Source organism: Stegodyphus dumicola, chromosome 1 (genome assembly GCF_044657685.1).
Source record: "Stegodyphus dumicola isolate Sdum_Otavi_A_Nest chromosome 1, ASM4465768v1".
Taxonomy (NCBI): domain Eukaryota; kingdom Metazoa; phylum Arthropoda; class Arachnida; order Araneae; family Eresidae; genus Stegodyphus; species Stegodyphus dumicola.
This window is the reverse complement of record NC_140768.1, coordinates 51,726,107-51,744,995: the sequence shown is the minus strand read 5'-3', so window position 1 is coordinate 51,744,995 and position 18,889 is coordinate 51,726,107. Positions and strand designations below refer to the sequence as shown.

Sequence of the window (18,889 nt, the reverse complement as noted above, 5' to 3'; positions counted from 1 at the left end):
CATTAGGAAGTTGGAGGAAGGCCGCAGTGTGACAAGTGTGGCTGCAGAGTTCGGAATTGCTCACAGCATCGTTTCATGACTTTGGACACAATTTCAAACTACAGGAACAGCTATCAGGGGGTTTAGTAGTGGTCATCCACGAGGAAACACACCCGCAGATGACCGGTATATTGCCTTACAGGCCAGAAGAAACAGGCGGCAGACAGCGGGAGAAATCGCTAGACATAAATCGCTAGACGCTAGTGTGACAAGTGTGGCGGCAGAGTTCGGAATTGCTCACAGCATCGTTTCACGACTTTGGAGACAATTTCAAACTACAGGAACAGCTATCAGGGGGTTTAGTAGTGGTCATCCACGAGGAAACACACCCGCAGATGACCGGTATATTGCCTTACAGGCCAGAAGAAACAGGCGGCAGACAGCGGGAGAAATCGCTAGACATACGACACAGGCGACTGGACTACCGATATCGCGTTTTACCGTGGCCAGAAGACTGCACGGTGGTGGTCTGTTTGCACGACGCCCTGTACGGTGTGTACCTCTAACGCCTGCCCATCGGAGAAGGCGTTCTCTGTGGTGCCGGGAACACCGGAATTGGAGAGACAATGAATGGGGACAAGTACTCTTTACAGATGAGAGCAGATTCAGTCTGAGTAGCGATTCTCATCGCATACTCATCTGGAGAGAGCGGGGAAGCCGCAATCATCCCTCGAACATCATTGAAAGGGACAGGTATGGAGGTGGCGGTGTTCTCGTTTGAGGAGGCATCATGCTTGGTAGTCGTACAGACCTTCACATCTTCGACGCAGGTTCAGTCAACGGGACCCGTTATTGTAATTAGATTCTTCTTCCATATGTGCGTCCTTTTAAAGGCGCTATCCTTTTCATGGACGACAATGCACCATGTCATCGCACAGTAGCTGCCGAACAGCTCTTAGAGATTGAGGATATTGAACGTATGGATTGGCCGGCACGATCTCCGGATCTCAATCCCATCGAGCATGTATGGGATTTTCTAGGCAGACGCTTGGCAGCTCGTACCTTACCACCAGTAACGATTCCGGAGCTTCGATTGGCGCTGCAAGACGAATGGGCAGCAATGCCTCAACAACTCATTGACACCCTCATTCTCAGCATGGACAGACGCTGTGAAACCTGCCTAGCAGTCAGGGGAGATCATATTCCCTATTAAAGACCGGATGTTTCTTGCTGGACACTCATCACAGGGATGTTTTGGCCTTCAGTCGCATTGCGCTCCATGCTACTTTTTCAATAAAGCTTCTTTTTATCCCTCTGATTTCTCTTTTAAAACGTAAAAATACGTAAGGACGTAAGGACACGAGTGTTGCTTACATTACTCATGTCCTTACGTATTGGGGATCTTACGGTATTAAATGTGTTGATTTGGAAAGCTTTTGTACAAAGTTATGTTGGAAAAACCGTCTCGTCCTTAATTTTTGCACACCAGTGTACATGATATAGCAGTCCCATATACAAAATGCCAAGGTGCTACGGCTAATCGTTTTGAGTTTTGCGAGATACATTCATACGTAAGTACTTACAGACGTGACGAAGAAAACAATCCCTTCTAAATCCACTTTTAAAAATTCATTTTACAATTCGTTAAAAACGAGCCTTTTATTCCATCCGTACGTATAAATGTCACAGAAAAAAATCGTTAAAATGGATTCTTGAGCAATCAAACTGAATATTTTCGTTGAAATATGATATCCCAATTACTTCTCGATTGTAATACTTCCTTTACTTCGTACAAGGAAGTAAAAATGCCCAGATTTATTTTCATGCAGGAAAAACTACGAAACCACTCGTGCAATCAAGCCCGTTTGTCAGTATTAAAATCCGACCCTGCTCAGGGGTTGTATCTGCTCTGTCACTGGTTGGCTTAGAAGAAAGCGGAACTTAGCAGTTTTTTAATAGCAATTCTTGTCTCCAAAATAATCCTGAGTTGGTACCTACCACTGAAGGTAAGAAAAACGTAGTGCTGGAGTTATTGCTCTGTATGAAAAGGCTTGGAATTGGTTACAGTATGAATTATAGGTAACCATCTACTATTTAAACTTCGCTTTAGGATTGCGTGTGTCTAACTCACACTGTTATCCGTTCATGGAGTAAGATAGTTCTTGCCACGTTGACGTAGTATAGGGCGCTCTAAAATGGTACTAAACGTGTTCTGCTGACATAAATTGTACTCCTCTTGAAGTTTCGAGTCGTTTACGTTGTTGTATGAACGCGGAGCTCGCCAATAAGCATTTTATCGATGGAATTATGGACGGAAACTGAGCAGCTACTGAAAGGAGGTACACCTAAATTCTTCATTGTACCTGTTTTTACCACGACAGTACACGACCACGACAGTATCGTGGTCTATCACATTTGCAGTTTATCGCTTCGCTTCATTGTTGTCGTGTTGGTCGGGATTCCATGACTGTCAGGCAAATATGGAATCGATGAGTCTGAGGATCCTACTGAATGGCATGCAGTGATCCCAAGTCAGTAACGCACTCAGTGGTCCCAGAACGTCCAAGAGTACAGAAATGTTGTCCTCTCGGCCTTGAGGTATCGTATGGTACGTCACGTACCTTGACGTACCTTGAGTCAGGAAATTGGCTCATGTGCATGAAGACAACTGTTCGCACGGACAGCGCGACGGCATCACGGACAGTCTGCACGGCAACCATGGTTGCGATTTTCGTTAACGCTGAAGGAGAGAGAGGCGCGCTTAGAGTTTGTGGGACGAACGACGACACTGCACACAAGAATGCATCACGTTATTCTTTTCAGACGAATCCTGGTTCTGCGTATATCGTCATAATAGATCTCTCCGTGTGTGGAGGCACCGAAAAGAATGAACATTTTTAATTTACTTTAGTCATTATCATATGGGCCCAGCACCTGGCGTGTTGGTATTGGGTGTCATTGGATACACATCCCAGTCACCTCTAGTTTGCATAGCCAGTAAAGTGGACTGCCGCCGTTACGTTTCTAACATAACGGCGAGCTTTCAACATAATATGCACGCCGACTGCTTGTTGCCCATGCTGTCGTAACGTTTATCGATACGAAGGGTGTTCGACTGTTGCCTTGGTCAGCACATTCCCTAAATCTCTCACTCATTAAGAACGTCTGATTATAGGTTACCGAGAGATGATCAGTCACAATCCGCCAGCCACTACTATTGATGAACTTTGGCAAAGAGTTGAAGCCGCATGAATTGAAGTAGTCTACTGAATTCCGCACCGCTGTTACTCCAAACCACCTGCACATTTAATCAAATCTTCTTCACATTATATTATTATATGTACAATAAGTAAGATTACTGCTCTTTGCTTTCTTTCCCGGTATAGCAGCTTTAATGTCCAGTAGTGCACTTGTAATTTTCTTCAACTTTGCTACACGTTTCATCAGTGATGTCTGTAACTGGCCGACTTTATTATAGGTCATTTTCCAAGGACTACCGACTATTTTCAAAAAAAGCTTCCCATTTCTGAACAATAGTGAATGAAGCAATAGATTTCGATTCACACATTCTTTGTGCATTCAGGAATCGTACTGTTATTGCACTAGTCAAAAATTCGGTGACAGAGCGATATTGATATTGTCAGATATATTCACTTTATAACTTCAAATGATCGCCAATAGTTCGATAAGAGCACTGATGGAAAAGGACTCGATATGTGCATGGAGAGAAAAGGATTTTGCTAGACTTGTACATTTCAACATATCTCCTTTTATTACCGCATATTTATGTCTGAAATTTATTGAACATCTCTCATGTTGTTATATTAAGGGAATTAACAGAAGAGAGTAATTATATGAACCACTTTCCAGCAGAACGGCTCATACTGAATGGCTGCGTGTAGTTGATCTTATCAGTGTCTTTTAGCAAAGGCATAGCCCACGCACGAGTAATGAAAATCGTTTCAAGTCCACATCTGTCATGAATCATATTTTGCATCACTTGCAGTTTCGCATTCGAAACTGCAAAAAGGAGATATAGTTAATGATGCCTTAAGAGGGTATATTTAATGACGTCTAGACCTAGCAAACCGGACTAGGCGAGTCTACGACTAACCAAACGAAGCAAACGTCAAATTGATTAGAATGATGAGTTCCATTTTTCTTTATAAGAAGAATTTTAGTATATGGTAGGTAAAGATTTATTTATTTATGACGAACGTCAATACTTAATGTTTTCTCTATTTATCCACGAACTTAAGCTGTTTTATACAAACTACGGACATTTGTTCTTGCTAAACCTTTAAGCTGTTTCAAATCTAAATCTACTTCCATTTACAAAACTTTTCGTGTAGATTACCCATTCTTATTCTTACTTGTATTTTCGCAGTCCAGTTTGAAATCTGATTATTTCTGCAAATCACTGATAAATTCAGTGTTTGTCAGTCTTTAACCACTTGTGCTAAAAAGACGTGCCACGCACGTAGAGGTGCTTTTGTCTCGAACCGCGAGCGACGTGAACACCACGTCGATAGGCATTTATCGCAAAAATGAAAATAACGTTGTGCACACGTCGCCTAACAACGAGATTGTTTAGTTCTCGAGTTACAGCTCTGGATTGCACTCGCAGACGCGGAGCGCCGTAAATGAGACACTTTACCGCTTGTTATATTGTAGCTCACGGCACCGCAACCGTGGAGTTTAGTCGTAGCGCAAGTGGTTAAATTCTGACGAATGCGCTTTCCTCAGGTCAAACGGGTTCTCTTCTTAGAGTTTTTGATTTCATGATTGAATATGATTCAGTTTCTTTTAGGAACATTCTGCAAAGGCGCCGTTACAGAGTCAAATAATGCTTGAATGTTCCACATCACAAATTACCTGCTTGCTTATCTGTGATTACAGTACATAATACAGTTATCTCTTCTGATTTAATTTATACTTTTGTACTCGTATTCAAACTCTTCCTCTTGAAATTACGAAAAATTTTATAATAATAAGTTTTCTACTATTGCTTCAGTTTGTATGCTTCAGTTTGTATGCACGCATTTCTTAAAACATATTTTAGCACTGTGATTTAAATTGTCAAACCTTTTTCTAATCTCTATTTCCGTAATCCTGATTAATAGCTTAATTTCTAATATAAATCATATTAACTGTAAGTTTGAGGTAAAATGCATAAGCTTTGATCAGCAATATTTCTTCCGCCTGCGATTGCAGCATCAGAACCGATACAGATTATGGACAAACCTTCATGGGCCTCCCATCTGCTTCAAATTCTCGTTCTAAATTTATGTACATAAAATATTTACAGAATTTATTATCAGGCCGTCTGGTCCAGAAATCCTGCCATGCCGGGTTTTTACGGTCTTCGCAAAAAATTCACAAATTCTACATTTAGAATTTCAGCTTATGGTACAGGTTTCCGATGTTAAATTTGTTGTACCACCGAGTGATATTTAACGGAGGTACCAATCTGAGTTAACGCTTACCCTCAAAGATTGCTGCTTATCACTCGATTAAGTATCCGCCAATAAGCTGAAACACTATTAGGCTTGGAAAACATGTGATGATGATTTTCCCTTCCCCTTTCCCCAATATGCTGTCAGAACCCCTTAAAAGCAACCTTAAAAGAAAATCTCCTCATTATGTTGCAGGGCACTGCTATGACAAGTTAAAAGCATTAAGATAAAAGGTGCAAACAAAGAATTATTCTTCCTCTCACACTTGCGCCAGTTATGTTCTTTTAGAGATATGCCTTTGTTTCGCTCGCTACGATGGCGGAAGGAATAACGAAACATAAAAGATAAAATGGATCTTGCTTTCGAGTGAGACAATTGCTGATGGATGTAAAAGACATTTTCCAACTCTTGTTTCCGATTGTCCGTGGAGATAGCTTCGTCGGGTTCATTTGGTCGAACGACGGATTAAATAAAATGCATTTCAGATTCTTAATTGTTTATTTATTTCCTTCTTTTTTAAAAGGAATGGTTGGCTTTGTGTGTATGTATATGTGTGAGAGAGAAGAGAAAGAAAGAGAGTGCGAGATTTCCATTGGTTGACAGGTTCCGAATTTCGCTGAAGGGAATTTCGCTCGGAATATCTTTTCAAGTAAATGCCATGCTGTGGCAGATCCATTGATCATTTGAATACATTTGTTTTATTATCATTTTAATGAGTTACTTTTAAAAATGGTTTCATTGAAATATTTTTTTTTTTTTCATGATGTCTTTTAGTTATAATTTTCTCTTGTAATATTCAATACAATGTTTAGTCCTTCACAATGAAATTTGACTGAAGTTAAAAAAGTTCGGCCCCCGTTGGCTATGTGTAGTTTCAATAGGAGTGTGAAATTTTTTTTTTAACTCATAATATCATCCGCATGCGTAAGTGAAACGTAAGTGTTTCAACAATGCAAATATTAATTTGCATTCAAGTTTTAAAATAACCTAGTGACATTTACATAACTAATGACATATTCTTTCTCATCTGTCTATGTGTAGCGAATTAAATATTTGTCTTTATTTTATATGTAGATAATAATTTTAAAGCCTGTCAAAGTATTAAAACAACTGCATTATTTTTTTCAATGCAAGATTCGTCACTTGTGTCATTGATTTAACTGTGTGTCTTTTTACTTTAAAGAAGGCGGTAAAAATAACAACAAAGGAGGGAGGGAGGGGAACCTTTAAAGCTTTCGGATCTTATATTACGCCCAAAAAAACTTTTTTTTTAACGTACCATTGCTCGTTTTGAAATTGTTGAGTTTGTTAATCGAAAATTCGTTAAAGTTTTACAAACTCAGAAAAAAAAATAATAAAACAAATTCGAAATTTAGGCTTTGAGACGCCCAAATTCTACATCATTCAAAATTTGATGTCTCTGGATACCGTTGTTTTTTCACAGTGCGAGAAACATACATACATACATTCATGCAGATTCTTCATTATTTAATTTCTTTAAATATAATGCAGAGCTGTAATATTTGGTGGCAACAATTTGAAAAGTGAAACGCTGTTTTATAGTTGGCGACGCAAAATGCCAAAACGAAATTAATAGCCCTTCTGGGCAAATTGTCCCTTTGGGCTAATAAAGTGCAATATATTTTTAGAATAATATTTAAGACGAATCTTATTAATAAAGAAGCAGTAAGGGAATGCTTTAGCTTTCGTGCATTTAACTCATTTAATTTCATGCGAAATTACTATATGAAGTTTTAACATACATCGTTGCATGCTATAGGCTCGTAGCGATATCTCATTAAATAAATGAACCATACAAAGAAGGAAAATTAAAAATCTTAGTGAGATAAATAATAACTATAGCAGTCAAGACGCACAATGATATTCACAGATTATTGACGGGGAGAAAAAAAAAAAAAAAAAAAAAAAAAAAAAAAAAAAACCACTGGCCGGGGAGAAAACGAAGAACGAAACTGTCTTTAATAGAATGATATTACTTACACAACAAAATCTGACGGTAAAAATAACAAAAATAATTACCGAGCGAGAACCCCAATAGAAAAACGGTCTTAAGAACTCTAAATTGAAATCAGAATTCTGAATTAACTCTATACTCCTAAGCACTTACGAACGCTTCGAAAACGCGTTTTTCGGATAATTCCAAAATAGCACCAGGTTTTCGAAAAATCATCAGACTTCACCATTGTGGAGAATTATTAAAAATTGCCCAGAAAACAGGCTTTTGCTCTTATCACAGCCTTCTGGTATTATCCTTACAAATTCAACGTCGGTCAAATCGGAATTATAGTTCGGGTCTATAATGTAATGTATGAGATGAACATTTAGGAATACTATAAATGAACCAAATTAGAAATTAAATAAAATACGCAATGAACACCTACGAATTTCGTAGGAAATGCGCCAAATACATAAGTACCGAATAATACCGTATAACATATAGCGTAGCGTATAATACCGTAATTACCGTATATCGGAACGTAAAATCACCGTACAAAATACGCGAAATATATAAGTAAGTGTATAAATAACAAAAACAAATACACTATAGAGTTGGAATCAGGAGCGCAGTTTTTATTTTTGAAATACTTATCTGGCTGCTCCTTGATGACGACAAACAAAATCTGTCTTCCCCCCTTCCTTTTTTCACTTCCTGTTTTACTCTTTATTTAAAATATTATGAATATTTATTTTTATTTTGCTACCAAATAAAAATTCCCTTTAATTGCTGTCCATTAGATAATTAATTTGACATAATTTCTTATTGCTTTACTTGTTTACATTAATTTCAAAAGTGAATTATTAGCATTGTAGAGTCTCGACTTTAAAATCTGAATCCTTAGAGATTTTTTTTTTTTTTTTAAATTATTATTCCGTTTCTAAATTGGTTTATGGTTTTATTCTGATAAGCGTAAGAAAGAGAGAGACATGATAAAACCAGGTATCATAGCAGAAATTCTCTCTATTTACGCCAAACCAGAGATGGAAATAAGACAAACTCCAGTTTAATGATGTGTAGTAAGAACACTTATTAAACTTGTAGTAAGAAGAAAGATTCAAAAACTGGATTAATGTGAAATACGAACGTATGAATTTGTTACTTTTATTAGGAATCTTTAGCAGCTCTAACCAAAATCTCTTCATTAGTTCAGAAAAATACATTTATTAATGTTGAAAAATACATTCGCTGAATTTAGGAAGTGAAAGTAAGAGAATGATAAATAAGTTTGGAATTTTTAACATGATCAATAAAATACTGAAAGCAGAGAAAAGTTCGCAAACACACAAAAAATTTTGAATTTTAACTTCAGTGGATTTCTATAAAGTTTGAATTAATGCAAAATTAATACAAACTGAAGAATTTTTGAATTTTAGGCAGCTTTCAACATTTGGACAAAAATGCCCTTTTTGACTTCTGAGGATAATGAAAACTTCATATCACATTGCTTGAAGTTATGACGACTGTTATACACCATATAAGATGCTTGTGATATTCACATTTTCTGAATTCTAAACAGATACTTCAGTGCTAGATTCATTTTCTGCTATTATATCCCTTATATATTTAATGCATTTGCGTGCTTAATGGAGCACACATTGAGTTACTGATTTTTAGACAAAGATTTCTTTTGCAATTATGTTGGTAAAGAACAATTCCAAGTAATATAAGTGTAGTGCTTATATTATAAAATACAATTACAATTCTTTGTAATATAAGTGCAGTGCTTATATTATAAAATACAATTACAATTCTTTGTAATATAAGTGCAGTGTTTATATTACAAAGGCATCGTGTAAAGAAATCTTTCGTGATTAATTAGTATTTCAATGCTAAGGTATTCATTAATATTGTATTGTTCTGACAATTTGCTGATTTATTTAATGTAACATCAGGTAAACAATTTTCACGAGTTGTTAACTGAATCTTAATATATATATATTTTCCTTGCAGGGTGGGTGTCAACACCACCTTTCTGATGCTTCCCCTCCTGTTTGACCATGTCTTCCCCCGTTCCCGAATTTCGAGAAGCCCACCAGTATTGGCAACCTCTCCTCAACAATGACATCATCCGGCCCAAACCTCGACGATTAGGAGACATGAGCAAGCAGGACACCAGCCCTACTCAGGCCATTCAGAGAACGTCCAGCCGCGAGAGATTGTTTATAGGCAGCCCTCTTAGGCCCTATGAAAGAGATGCTGGAGTTGGAGGATCGGCGCCCTCTCTTTCTAAGACAACCAGCCGAGAAACCCTCCATCCAAATTCTGATGGACGGACGCCCAGCAAGGAAGGAGTGTCGACGACCTCCGGGAGCAGAGAAACTACTCCAGTTACACATTCCTCATCATCGACGGCATTTCTTAAGTCAGCTTCTAGAGAAAAAGCTAGTGCACACGGGAACAGCTCAAGGTTTTTTGCATTTCTATGAATGTTTTTAACTTAATCACGATCCTTAAATAGACATTCTTGTACATATATTTAAATAATATAAAGTGTGAGATCCGCATTCGTCGGAACTTAGGTAATTTCGGAAATTTCCGGATTTTAGATCCAGTAAAATGACATGTAGAAATTATAAAACTAAAAATATTCTATATTAAATGTTTCGTTGAAAAAGAAGTAAGTATTTTGCATAAAAACTTCCTTTTTTCGCTCCCCTCTTAAAATATGGCTTGAAGGCTGAAATGGCGATATTTTCTGGATTTAAAACCATATTACAGATATTCACAATTCCGTTAATTGAAATGGGGTGTTATTTCTTCGCTTTTTAAAGACTTGCATTTTTCATTTTTTTCCCCTCTTAATTTCTAGCTGCTCATTCGCTCCAGAAGTATACAAATTAGCAAATTGCGAATAAAATGACGGAGAACATAAGAGATACCAATGTATTGACTTAGATTAGGTGCCTTCTGTTACCTTTTCTGTCCAGACTGGAAGCATTATTTATGATTTTAAATAATTAAACATTCTATGTAACATATTTCAAAAGTCTGTAGCATTTTTTATTTGCATTTAATTTGTTTTTATTAATAACTTAGATCGAACTATAACATTATTGTGAGATTATACCGAAATACTGCTAATATTGTCAAAGAATTTAGAAAATTACATTAGATTATGAAAAATTGTGCTGTTATGTTAAGGTCTAATGTGCTAAATTATCTGCCCCAAAGCAGAATAAATATGACATAAATCTTTCAATTTTCTGTAGGGAAACATCGCCTCTTCACAATAATTGCCGAACTCCAAGTAAAGACCTTCTTTCTGGAAATATTGTCGTACAAAACAGCTCGAGAACTGCTGGAAAAGATATCACTGTTGCCTCTTCTCAACTTCGAAGTGCTTCTCGTTCATCATGCAAAGATGTTAACAGCTCTCGAGCATCCTCGAAAGAACCAGCCATCGGATCCAGTGCCATAACGGAAAATCATTCACGAACTCCAAGCAAAGATTTACTCACGAATAATCAGCCGCATCGCTCAAACTGCAAAACTCCGAATAAAGATTACATCACGAGCAGCTGTAACAATTTCTGTCACTCCAATGAAGTCCAGAGGGTAACTCGAGATCATCATCAACAACATCAAATGACCCATGCTAAAAGTTCTCCAGGTCTAAATTCTCGAACGTCTCCAGCATCTATCTTCAGTGACAGTCAAAACTTCGAGAAGGATAATCGGTGCCATCCAGCTTTCTGGGAATACAAAGATGTGGAAGAAGATGAATTTTCACCGGATGGCCATCTCTCTCCTTACATGGATTCCATGTCCAATACAGACTGTGGGTCTTTGAGTAAAAGTTCATCAGACGGTGATCCTATAATCTGTCGTAAACGACCACCAACACGGTTAAAATCAAAACGCCGAAATATTTTATCGTTTCCTCAAGTGTTTGGATTAGATGAAAGTCGACTTATTCAAAGGCGACACGAGTGTTACGGTGGCTCTTCTAGTGATGAAAATAAGTAAGTACTGCAAATTCTTATACATTAATTCTTTATTAACTTTTCTTACGGAAGTATTTATTTATTTTCAATTCAGTTTTGTTAAGAATATTAATGGGTAAATTTTATCGTAAATCTGCTTTTTCCTGCATAATGACTGATTGACGACTTTGATAGATTGATCTAGTTTAAGGCTTGAACTTGTATACCATTTAATAATAATAACCGTGTTTGGATGTCAAGTAAAATGAAATACACATGTTTAATTATTTGTATCACATGTAGACAGGTGTGCTTGGACTCAATGGTAGCTGTAGTCTAAAATAGATCATATTAGCAAGTTAAAGTATATCCATAACTCATTTCATAAATTTGATTATATAAAGAATGCTGCGAAAGCAAAAAGTAAGTAAGAATAATATTTCTGCTGTGAAACATGAGTCAATTTTCTTTCATTCAATAGACTAATTTTTGCGTAGAAAATATTTTTATTAGGGATCGCTTCCAAGTGCCAGAGAATGTGTGTTCTGCATTGGAGCTAAAGTTTTCTGGAGCTAAAACTTTCGAACTTGTAACTCTTCAAATATGAAACCACCACAAAGAAAAATTGTATAAATGTAGAGATTATCCAAAAAACTCCGAATTTTTTTGCAGTCATTAAGTTGCAAATGGTGACAAAAAAACGTTGTCGTGCAAGGAAATAAAGTCATTTTGCAAATGGTAACTTTATTGGTTGATAAGTGACATTATCTTAGCATTTTTTTTCTGTAGGTTTACGTTGGCTCTTATCTCTGCTTAAAGTGCCTCAGTCTTTCATTTATATCAAGTTTAAGGAATGGGAAAGTGCATCAACAGGAGGTTTTATACGTTAGTTATATAAATATTTTACGGCAAATATGCATTTCTTAGTAAGGATTGAAAGTTTTTTTCTGGTGCTGACATTCGAAGGGGGGAAACTATACTGCATTATTACTTCTTCGTTTTTGCCCTTAATATGCAATTTGAGTTTTTGCCGTGCCAGGTTTGTCGATAGATCCATTTTTGATATACAGCAAAAACTTTTCTGTATTTAGCGTACGACTTCAGCAGTACAGTAAACCCTTGGCAAACGCGGGGTAAATCATTAACAGATTACGAGTACAGCAAAATCACGTTGTGCATAGTTAAATTCCTATTAAAAAAAGAGGGTTAGATATAGTAATTATGTATACTTTATACAAGCCAATTTATAAAAGAATTTATGTATAATTTATACAAACCAATTTATACAAGAAATTATGTATAATTTATACAAACTTAAATATTATTATAATTAAATTGGAAAATAAAACACGTTAATTGAATGGATTTCTATAACTTCTAATAATTACTTTTTAAATAGCTGGTGATTTTTGCTTGGAGCAATGTCTGACGCAATTAACGAAAGGTTTCGCGGCAAGAAGTGCAAAGTTTTTCATAAACTATTCTCTTCTTTCTTCATTTGGGTCAATCTCTATTACAAAATCAGAGCGTTTTTATGCTTTTTTCAACAATTCGTGTGACTTCTTGCATCTTAAACGTTCTTGTCCTCTTCTCTATCGCTGCTTTTACCGTCGGCTGGTGTTATAAGATCATTCAGTTCTTTATTTGACATTTCAGAATAGTCATTCTCAACTAATTCTTTAATTTTTCCTTTTTCCATATCTGAAAAATTCTTCACTGCCTATTGCTTTTGCAACTTGTACGATTTCCTTGGCTTCATTTTCAACCGATACAAAAATTCTAAAATTAGGTACAACTTCTGGCCAACAGTAATACCAGTAAGAATTAATTGTTGATGAATTCACTTATTCCCTTGCCAGTTTAAAAATTTCTATGATCATCAGTATCTTATGTTGATTTGCTTCCAAAATTCCATTAGTGTGTCTGCTTTCTTCGTTTAGTGCTTTATTTGCAGAGATGTCAGCATGCATGACATAATAGGCTTTGAATATTTTTATGACTCCTTGATCGATTGGTTGGATTAAGGAAGTGATATTTGGTGGAAGGAATAAAACATCTAAATTTCGATGCAATGTTGTAAGAGCTTCATTACCGTGTCTTGGAGCATTATTGAAAATTAGAAGAGGTTTAAAGCTCAGGATTTACTTTTCTAAGTAATATTTGGCTTCTTTAATGAAGAAATTTTCAAACTTGTCATAAGAACTGTCTCAGTGCAACCGACGCTCTTCAGCGTACCACGTATAACTGAAATTCTCGCGTTGGGCAAATTAAATAGAGAAAAAACCGGATATATATATATATATATATATATATATATATAAATCGCGTTCTGCAAGCTCACATTCGGCAAGGGTTTACTTGTACCGTACAGAAGGCTTCCAAACTGACTTATATAAATCCACTTAACAATCGATCCTGCTGCTATTGTGTTACTGATTTAGTTTAATTTATATTACTCTGAGATTTAATTAAAAATTTCGAAGTTATTTCTTTTCACTTCTCTAGTTAAGTGTGAGACGTTATTATTCAGAGTTAATTGCAACTATTTATCTATGATTATAAAAAAAATTAATGACTGCAAAAAATGTTCCACAGCTGTTTTCATTTTAATTTAATTTTGTGATTTTGTTTTTAATTAATTCTTTTCTTTATTAGATCCTCAGGACATGCTAGTATGAGCGACGGCCAATCATCATACCTTAGCTCATCTCCAACAGATGGAATTTTATCCAGAACTTCCGGCAGATTGTCAGGAAAAACTGGAGAAATTCTAAACTCCGATAGCGCTAGAGATGATTCTCGAGGAGAGTCGGAGCACAGATTCGGAAGAGGAACGCCTCTAAAATCTGTCCCTGAAGATGAGAGACTCCTAACATCTCATCATGTTTCTTCTACAAAAATCTCTTGCCGACGACCTGCTCCATCTAGAAAAACACATAGGACTCCACTTGAAGGAGCATGCGGTCTTGAAGACATTAGACAAGCCATTGAACAGTTATCAGTACGTACCCAGGGATCCAGGACAAGCTATTCTACATCTACTTATTCATCTGTTAGTGGTAGTGAATCTGAACCTGTCAGGAGATTGATTAGGCATTCAAGTCTAGAGACAATTAATACAAATATTACTAGTGCAGACGAATTTGTGTGGGTTGACAATCACACACGCCTAGTGGAACTACAACGTGTGCCATGGTCCAATCACGATATTCTAAAAGTCATGCAAACTGGAAGACTGCGCGAGCATCTTGGTCAAATATCAATGGAAACAGTGCCACGACTTTCATACTTACTCCAACGACCTCTGGTGCGGATTGCCAGAGAAACACAACGGTTTTCTAAAACTCTTGGTATGTGCACCAAACAAGAAGTCAGTGGTTCTTTGAAAATTGTGTTATCTCCTGCTTTAGCAGACAGTTGCATTAAAGCATGTCACCGTGCTGCTGCAATATCTGCAGTCAGTGGTGACCAAATGAAACTCAGCAAAAGTGCTCGAGCTGGCCTTCAGCTGTCTGTAGGCCGCTTTCATCGGTGGATGTGTGATGTTCGGATAGGTTCTTTCGTTCATCAGTATGCAGCTATATACTTAACAGCTGCCATTGAAAATCTTTTAGAGGAGATTGTTCTTCAGTGTATGGCTCTAGATGGGTCAACTATGTTCACTGCAACGATGCTTGAGACTGCCATATCCAATAGCAGTGATCTCTGGGGATTATTTCAGCCTTTTTCACATCTGAACGCTGGTCGTACTGCTAGTGGTAAGTCTTTTATTATACCTAGTTTTTTTAATCGTCAATACTGTAACAAAAGATATTTTGTTAATAAAATTTTCATGTTCGTTCTAGTTAACCTGAGAACCCGTGCAGGGAAGTGTCTTACACCCCAGATCAAGAATTTTTTAATAGTTATATTAATTCACACTCTTCTCCAAACTTACGAAATCTCTTATAGCTTCCCTAAAGTTCATATTGTTGGAAAAGAGAACACTGGCTGTCGCACACCTCTTGCGAATTCTTGTATTAAAGTTTTATTCTAATAGTATTAAGAGGCGTAAAGGAAATTTTATTTGACGTACAAAGATGAAATGAACCGTCTGTAACTTTACGTGCTTAAGTTTCAAGGACGAACAATGAGCAAATGCCTCTGAATATGAAATTTTGGTATGGTATCGAAGCAATATGATTTTTAAGCATACTGAAAGTAAGATTGATTATGTGGCTGAATTCCGTAAGAAAATAAATATCTTTCCATACAAAACCACCAGAAAATAACCAGAGAAATAAATAAAAATGGCCAATTAAGGGAATTTTTGTGCGAAATCATTTTATCAAAATTACCTAGATATTTGAGTAATGCAATGTTTCTCGCAGCCATTCGCTCCAAAATGGCCTGATTTTGGCGGATCTTAGTGTTCTGCAACATAGATCGAAGATAGTAATAAGGTTTAAGTAGAATAATGATAGTTAAAGTAGTAAAAACAAAATCAGTCAGTCGAAAAACTACCATGGTAAGAGACCAGTATTTCCTTGTAAAAATAAAACCGTTGCAGGAGTTCCTCATCATAAAATTAATTTTAAAAATTAACCACACAGAAAATGCAGACCAGGGGAAATGTTGTCAATTTTTATTTTATATGTAATAAATGGTAGTTATTGAATAAAATACTATTAACCATGGAACTAATGTTTTATTGCTGTTTCAATAGAAGAAGCTGAAAGTTGTATTTCAGATACCATAAATGTCTTTAAACATCTGTTTTAAAAAGCAGATTTATAATTTACTTGAACAATATATTACATTGCAAATTTTAAATTCTGCAACATAGAACTTCGTCAAAAACGTTTGGCAGCGTACGTGATCAGCAAATCAAGAACAGCAAGTGCACGCTTCCTGATTCTGAAAAACCTGAATCCCTAAGGCGAAGAGAGATGAAGATAAAAACACGCATTAAAAAACCTCTTATTTTCATTAAAATTGTTTTCTTTTCATTCAGACCATAATGAACTTGTCATGCGTGAATTTATTTAATTAAAATGCTTAAATTGAATTAAATTTTTTGATCCTGTATCTAACTCATTTATGTTTTCACTTTTTTTGTGAAAATTAAACGAACAAAATATTTTATATCCGAAACACAAAGAAAAATTAAAACGTTTAAATCGAATACATATTCAACTTGGAGTCATGTAATAAAAAATAAAAATTGTTTGCTAAAGCAATAAACCGCTGTGAATAAATAAATTGGTCCATTAATGAGATCTATAGTGCATAAACGCTTAATAAGTGCAAAAACATATTGCTAAAAAATAAAAAGTCCCCCCCCCGAAAAAAAAGGTGCAAACAAAAAGTTGTGCAAATAATAAAGAGTAAATTATAACGAATTTATATCTCTCCATCCATCGTTTTCATTGGTGTATCAAGAGAAGCGAATGTAACAGCCTTTTTTTGAACTGACAATGACACAAATATACTACATTTAAATCTTTAATAAACTACAAAATAACAAAACAATTTATGCCTTTATCAGTCCAGCCCCTCTAGGCTAGAATAAGAGTAGACTATAGTTCATAGAGAAGTAGACTGCCACGTGATATACGAATTTAATGATGATAAAGTAGCTTTGGTACCGGGCAAAGTCCGTAATAAGATGAAAATGATAATAAAGATGAAACAAAATCTAGATTAAATAGATGAAGATAATAAAATATATTCAAGAACTACCATCTAACATTATGATGTATAGTTCTGGGTCGTTTATGCAACTGTTCGATTAGGTAGTCGTACTCCCCTATGTTTTTAATAACTTTGTGAGTGGAGGAATCACATTTTCGTAGAATTTGAATGTAATCTTTAGTAATTCGGCATCTAATGGTAAAATCTTTAGAGAATTATGGATGACAGTGTTTCTAACGAACCACGGAGAGTTGGATAGGAATCTGAGAGTTTTACTCTGAAAACTTTGAAGCTTTGCTCTGTTTGAACGTGCAGTAGCTGCCCACGCCGAGGCGGGTCGGATAGCCTGTAGATAAAGTGTTTTTTAGTGTTGATATTTAACTTCGAATATTCGCACATTAAGGGGTAAATGCTCATTAAGGCACGTTGTGCTTTGATATAATTAACATGAAATTTGAAAGTTAACTTCTGGTCGAGATAAACACCTAAATATTTTATTTGGTGGTCACATGACACGATTTGCCCTTTTATCGTATTTTCTTCTAAATCTTGAGGGATATTTCCTTTTTTAATGTAAATCTCTTTTGATTTTTCGGGATTAATTTTTATTTTCCATCCTTTAAACCAGGGTGAAATGTAAAAATGGCATTCTGTAGTTTATTTCTTGCATGATATGGATTAAGTGAGTGACATGAAAGTGCTGTGTCATCGGCATAGCACGCAGTGAGAATATTTTCAATATTAGGAAGATGATTAATACATAAATTATAGAGAAGCGGGGAAATTACCGACCCCTGTGGTAAACCCGCGTGAATTTTTCTTGTGGTGGAATAGTTATCTTGAATCTTAACTTTAAAAGTTCTGTTCTTTAAAACATCAGCGATTAGATGGATGATGGGTGGTGGAAAATTATAGTTCATCAGCTTGATGATAAGACCGTGATGCCAAACTTTATTGAAGGCTTTCTCTACGTCCATAAAAATAGCAGCAACTACTTCCTTCTTATTAAAATTTTCACCTATGAATTCCACGATTCGGGCGATCTCCTGAGTCGTTGAGAATCCCTGGCGAAATTCGAATTGATGGTCTTTGATGATGTTATTTTCATTCATAAAAGTGGTGAGTCGAGACTTGATAAGCCTTTCGGAAAGTTTGGCAATCGCAGGCAGAAGACTGATCGGTCTAAAGTTACTTGTGAGATTTTCAGCTTTGCCAGGCTTTTTAATGACAGAATGGCGTGTTTCCAATGTTTTGGGAATGTATTAAGTCTCAAACATGCATTAAAAATATTTGTAATAAGGACGATGCCTTTCCTTGGGAGGTATTGCAGGGCCTTATTAGTGATATTGTCATATCCAGATGCTTTCGTTGGATTAAGTTTCTTTACAATTTTCTGTATTTCTTTGGGAGAAGTCGGGTTGTTTTGATTTTCAGGATCTTTGCAGAGGAAATCGGTGACGTGATTCATAATATTGATATCATTCGGGTGGGGGAAATTATTTAAAGTAAACTGTTGTTCATAGTTATCAGCGAAGAGGTTGACAATTTTTTTTATGATGGTAAATTTTAGTATTATTATCATCTAGAATGGGTCCAATATTGGAGGGAGTGCTTCGGAGAGCTTTAGCAACTTTCCACACAGAGTGGTTGGTGTGCGAAAGACATTCAATGAAGTTATTCCAACATTTGTTTCTGTACTCTTGGATAAATTTTCTGAGGTTTCGATTGGAAGCATTAAATCTTCTTTTGTCTTGGGTGGAGTGGGAACGTTGATAAAATTTTCTTAGTCTGTTTTTCTCTGTAATTTTCTGTCTAATATTGTGTGGGAGCGTATAATT

General features: G+C 36.1%; 1 protein-coding gene across 3 annotated transcripts in view; it reads left to right on the top strand.

The window, feature by feature from the left end:
* The window catches only part of LOC118191059 (ankyrin repeat and BTB/POZ domain-containing protein 2), a 224,805-nt gene that overhangs the window by 114,439 nt on the left and 91,477 nt on the right, over nt 1–18,889 (top strand). For all 3 annotated transcript variants that reach the window (XM_085814381.1, XM_085814378.1, XM_035361853.2), the window contains 3 exons: nt 9,406–9,862; nt 10,665–11,417; nt 14,034–15,136. In XM_085814381.1, the coding sequence (XP_085670507.1) occupies nt 9,453–9,862; nt 10,665–11,417; nt 14,034–15,136 (2,266 nt within the window). In that variant the 5' untranslated portion in view covers nt 9,406–9,452. The remainder of the gene's footprint in view (nt 1–9,405; nt 9,863–10,664; nt 11,418–14,033; nt 15,137–18,889) is intronic.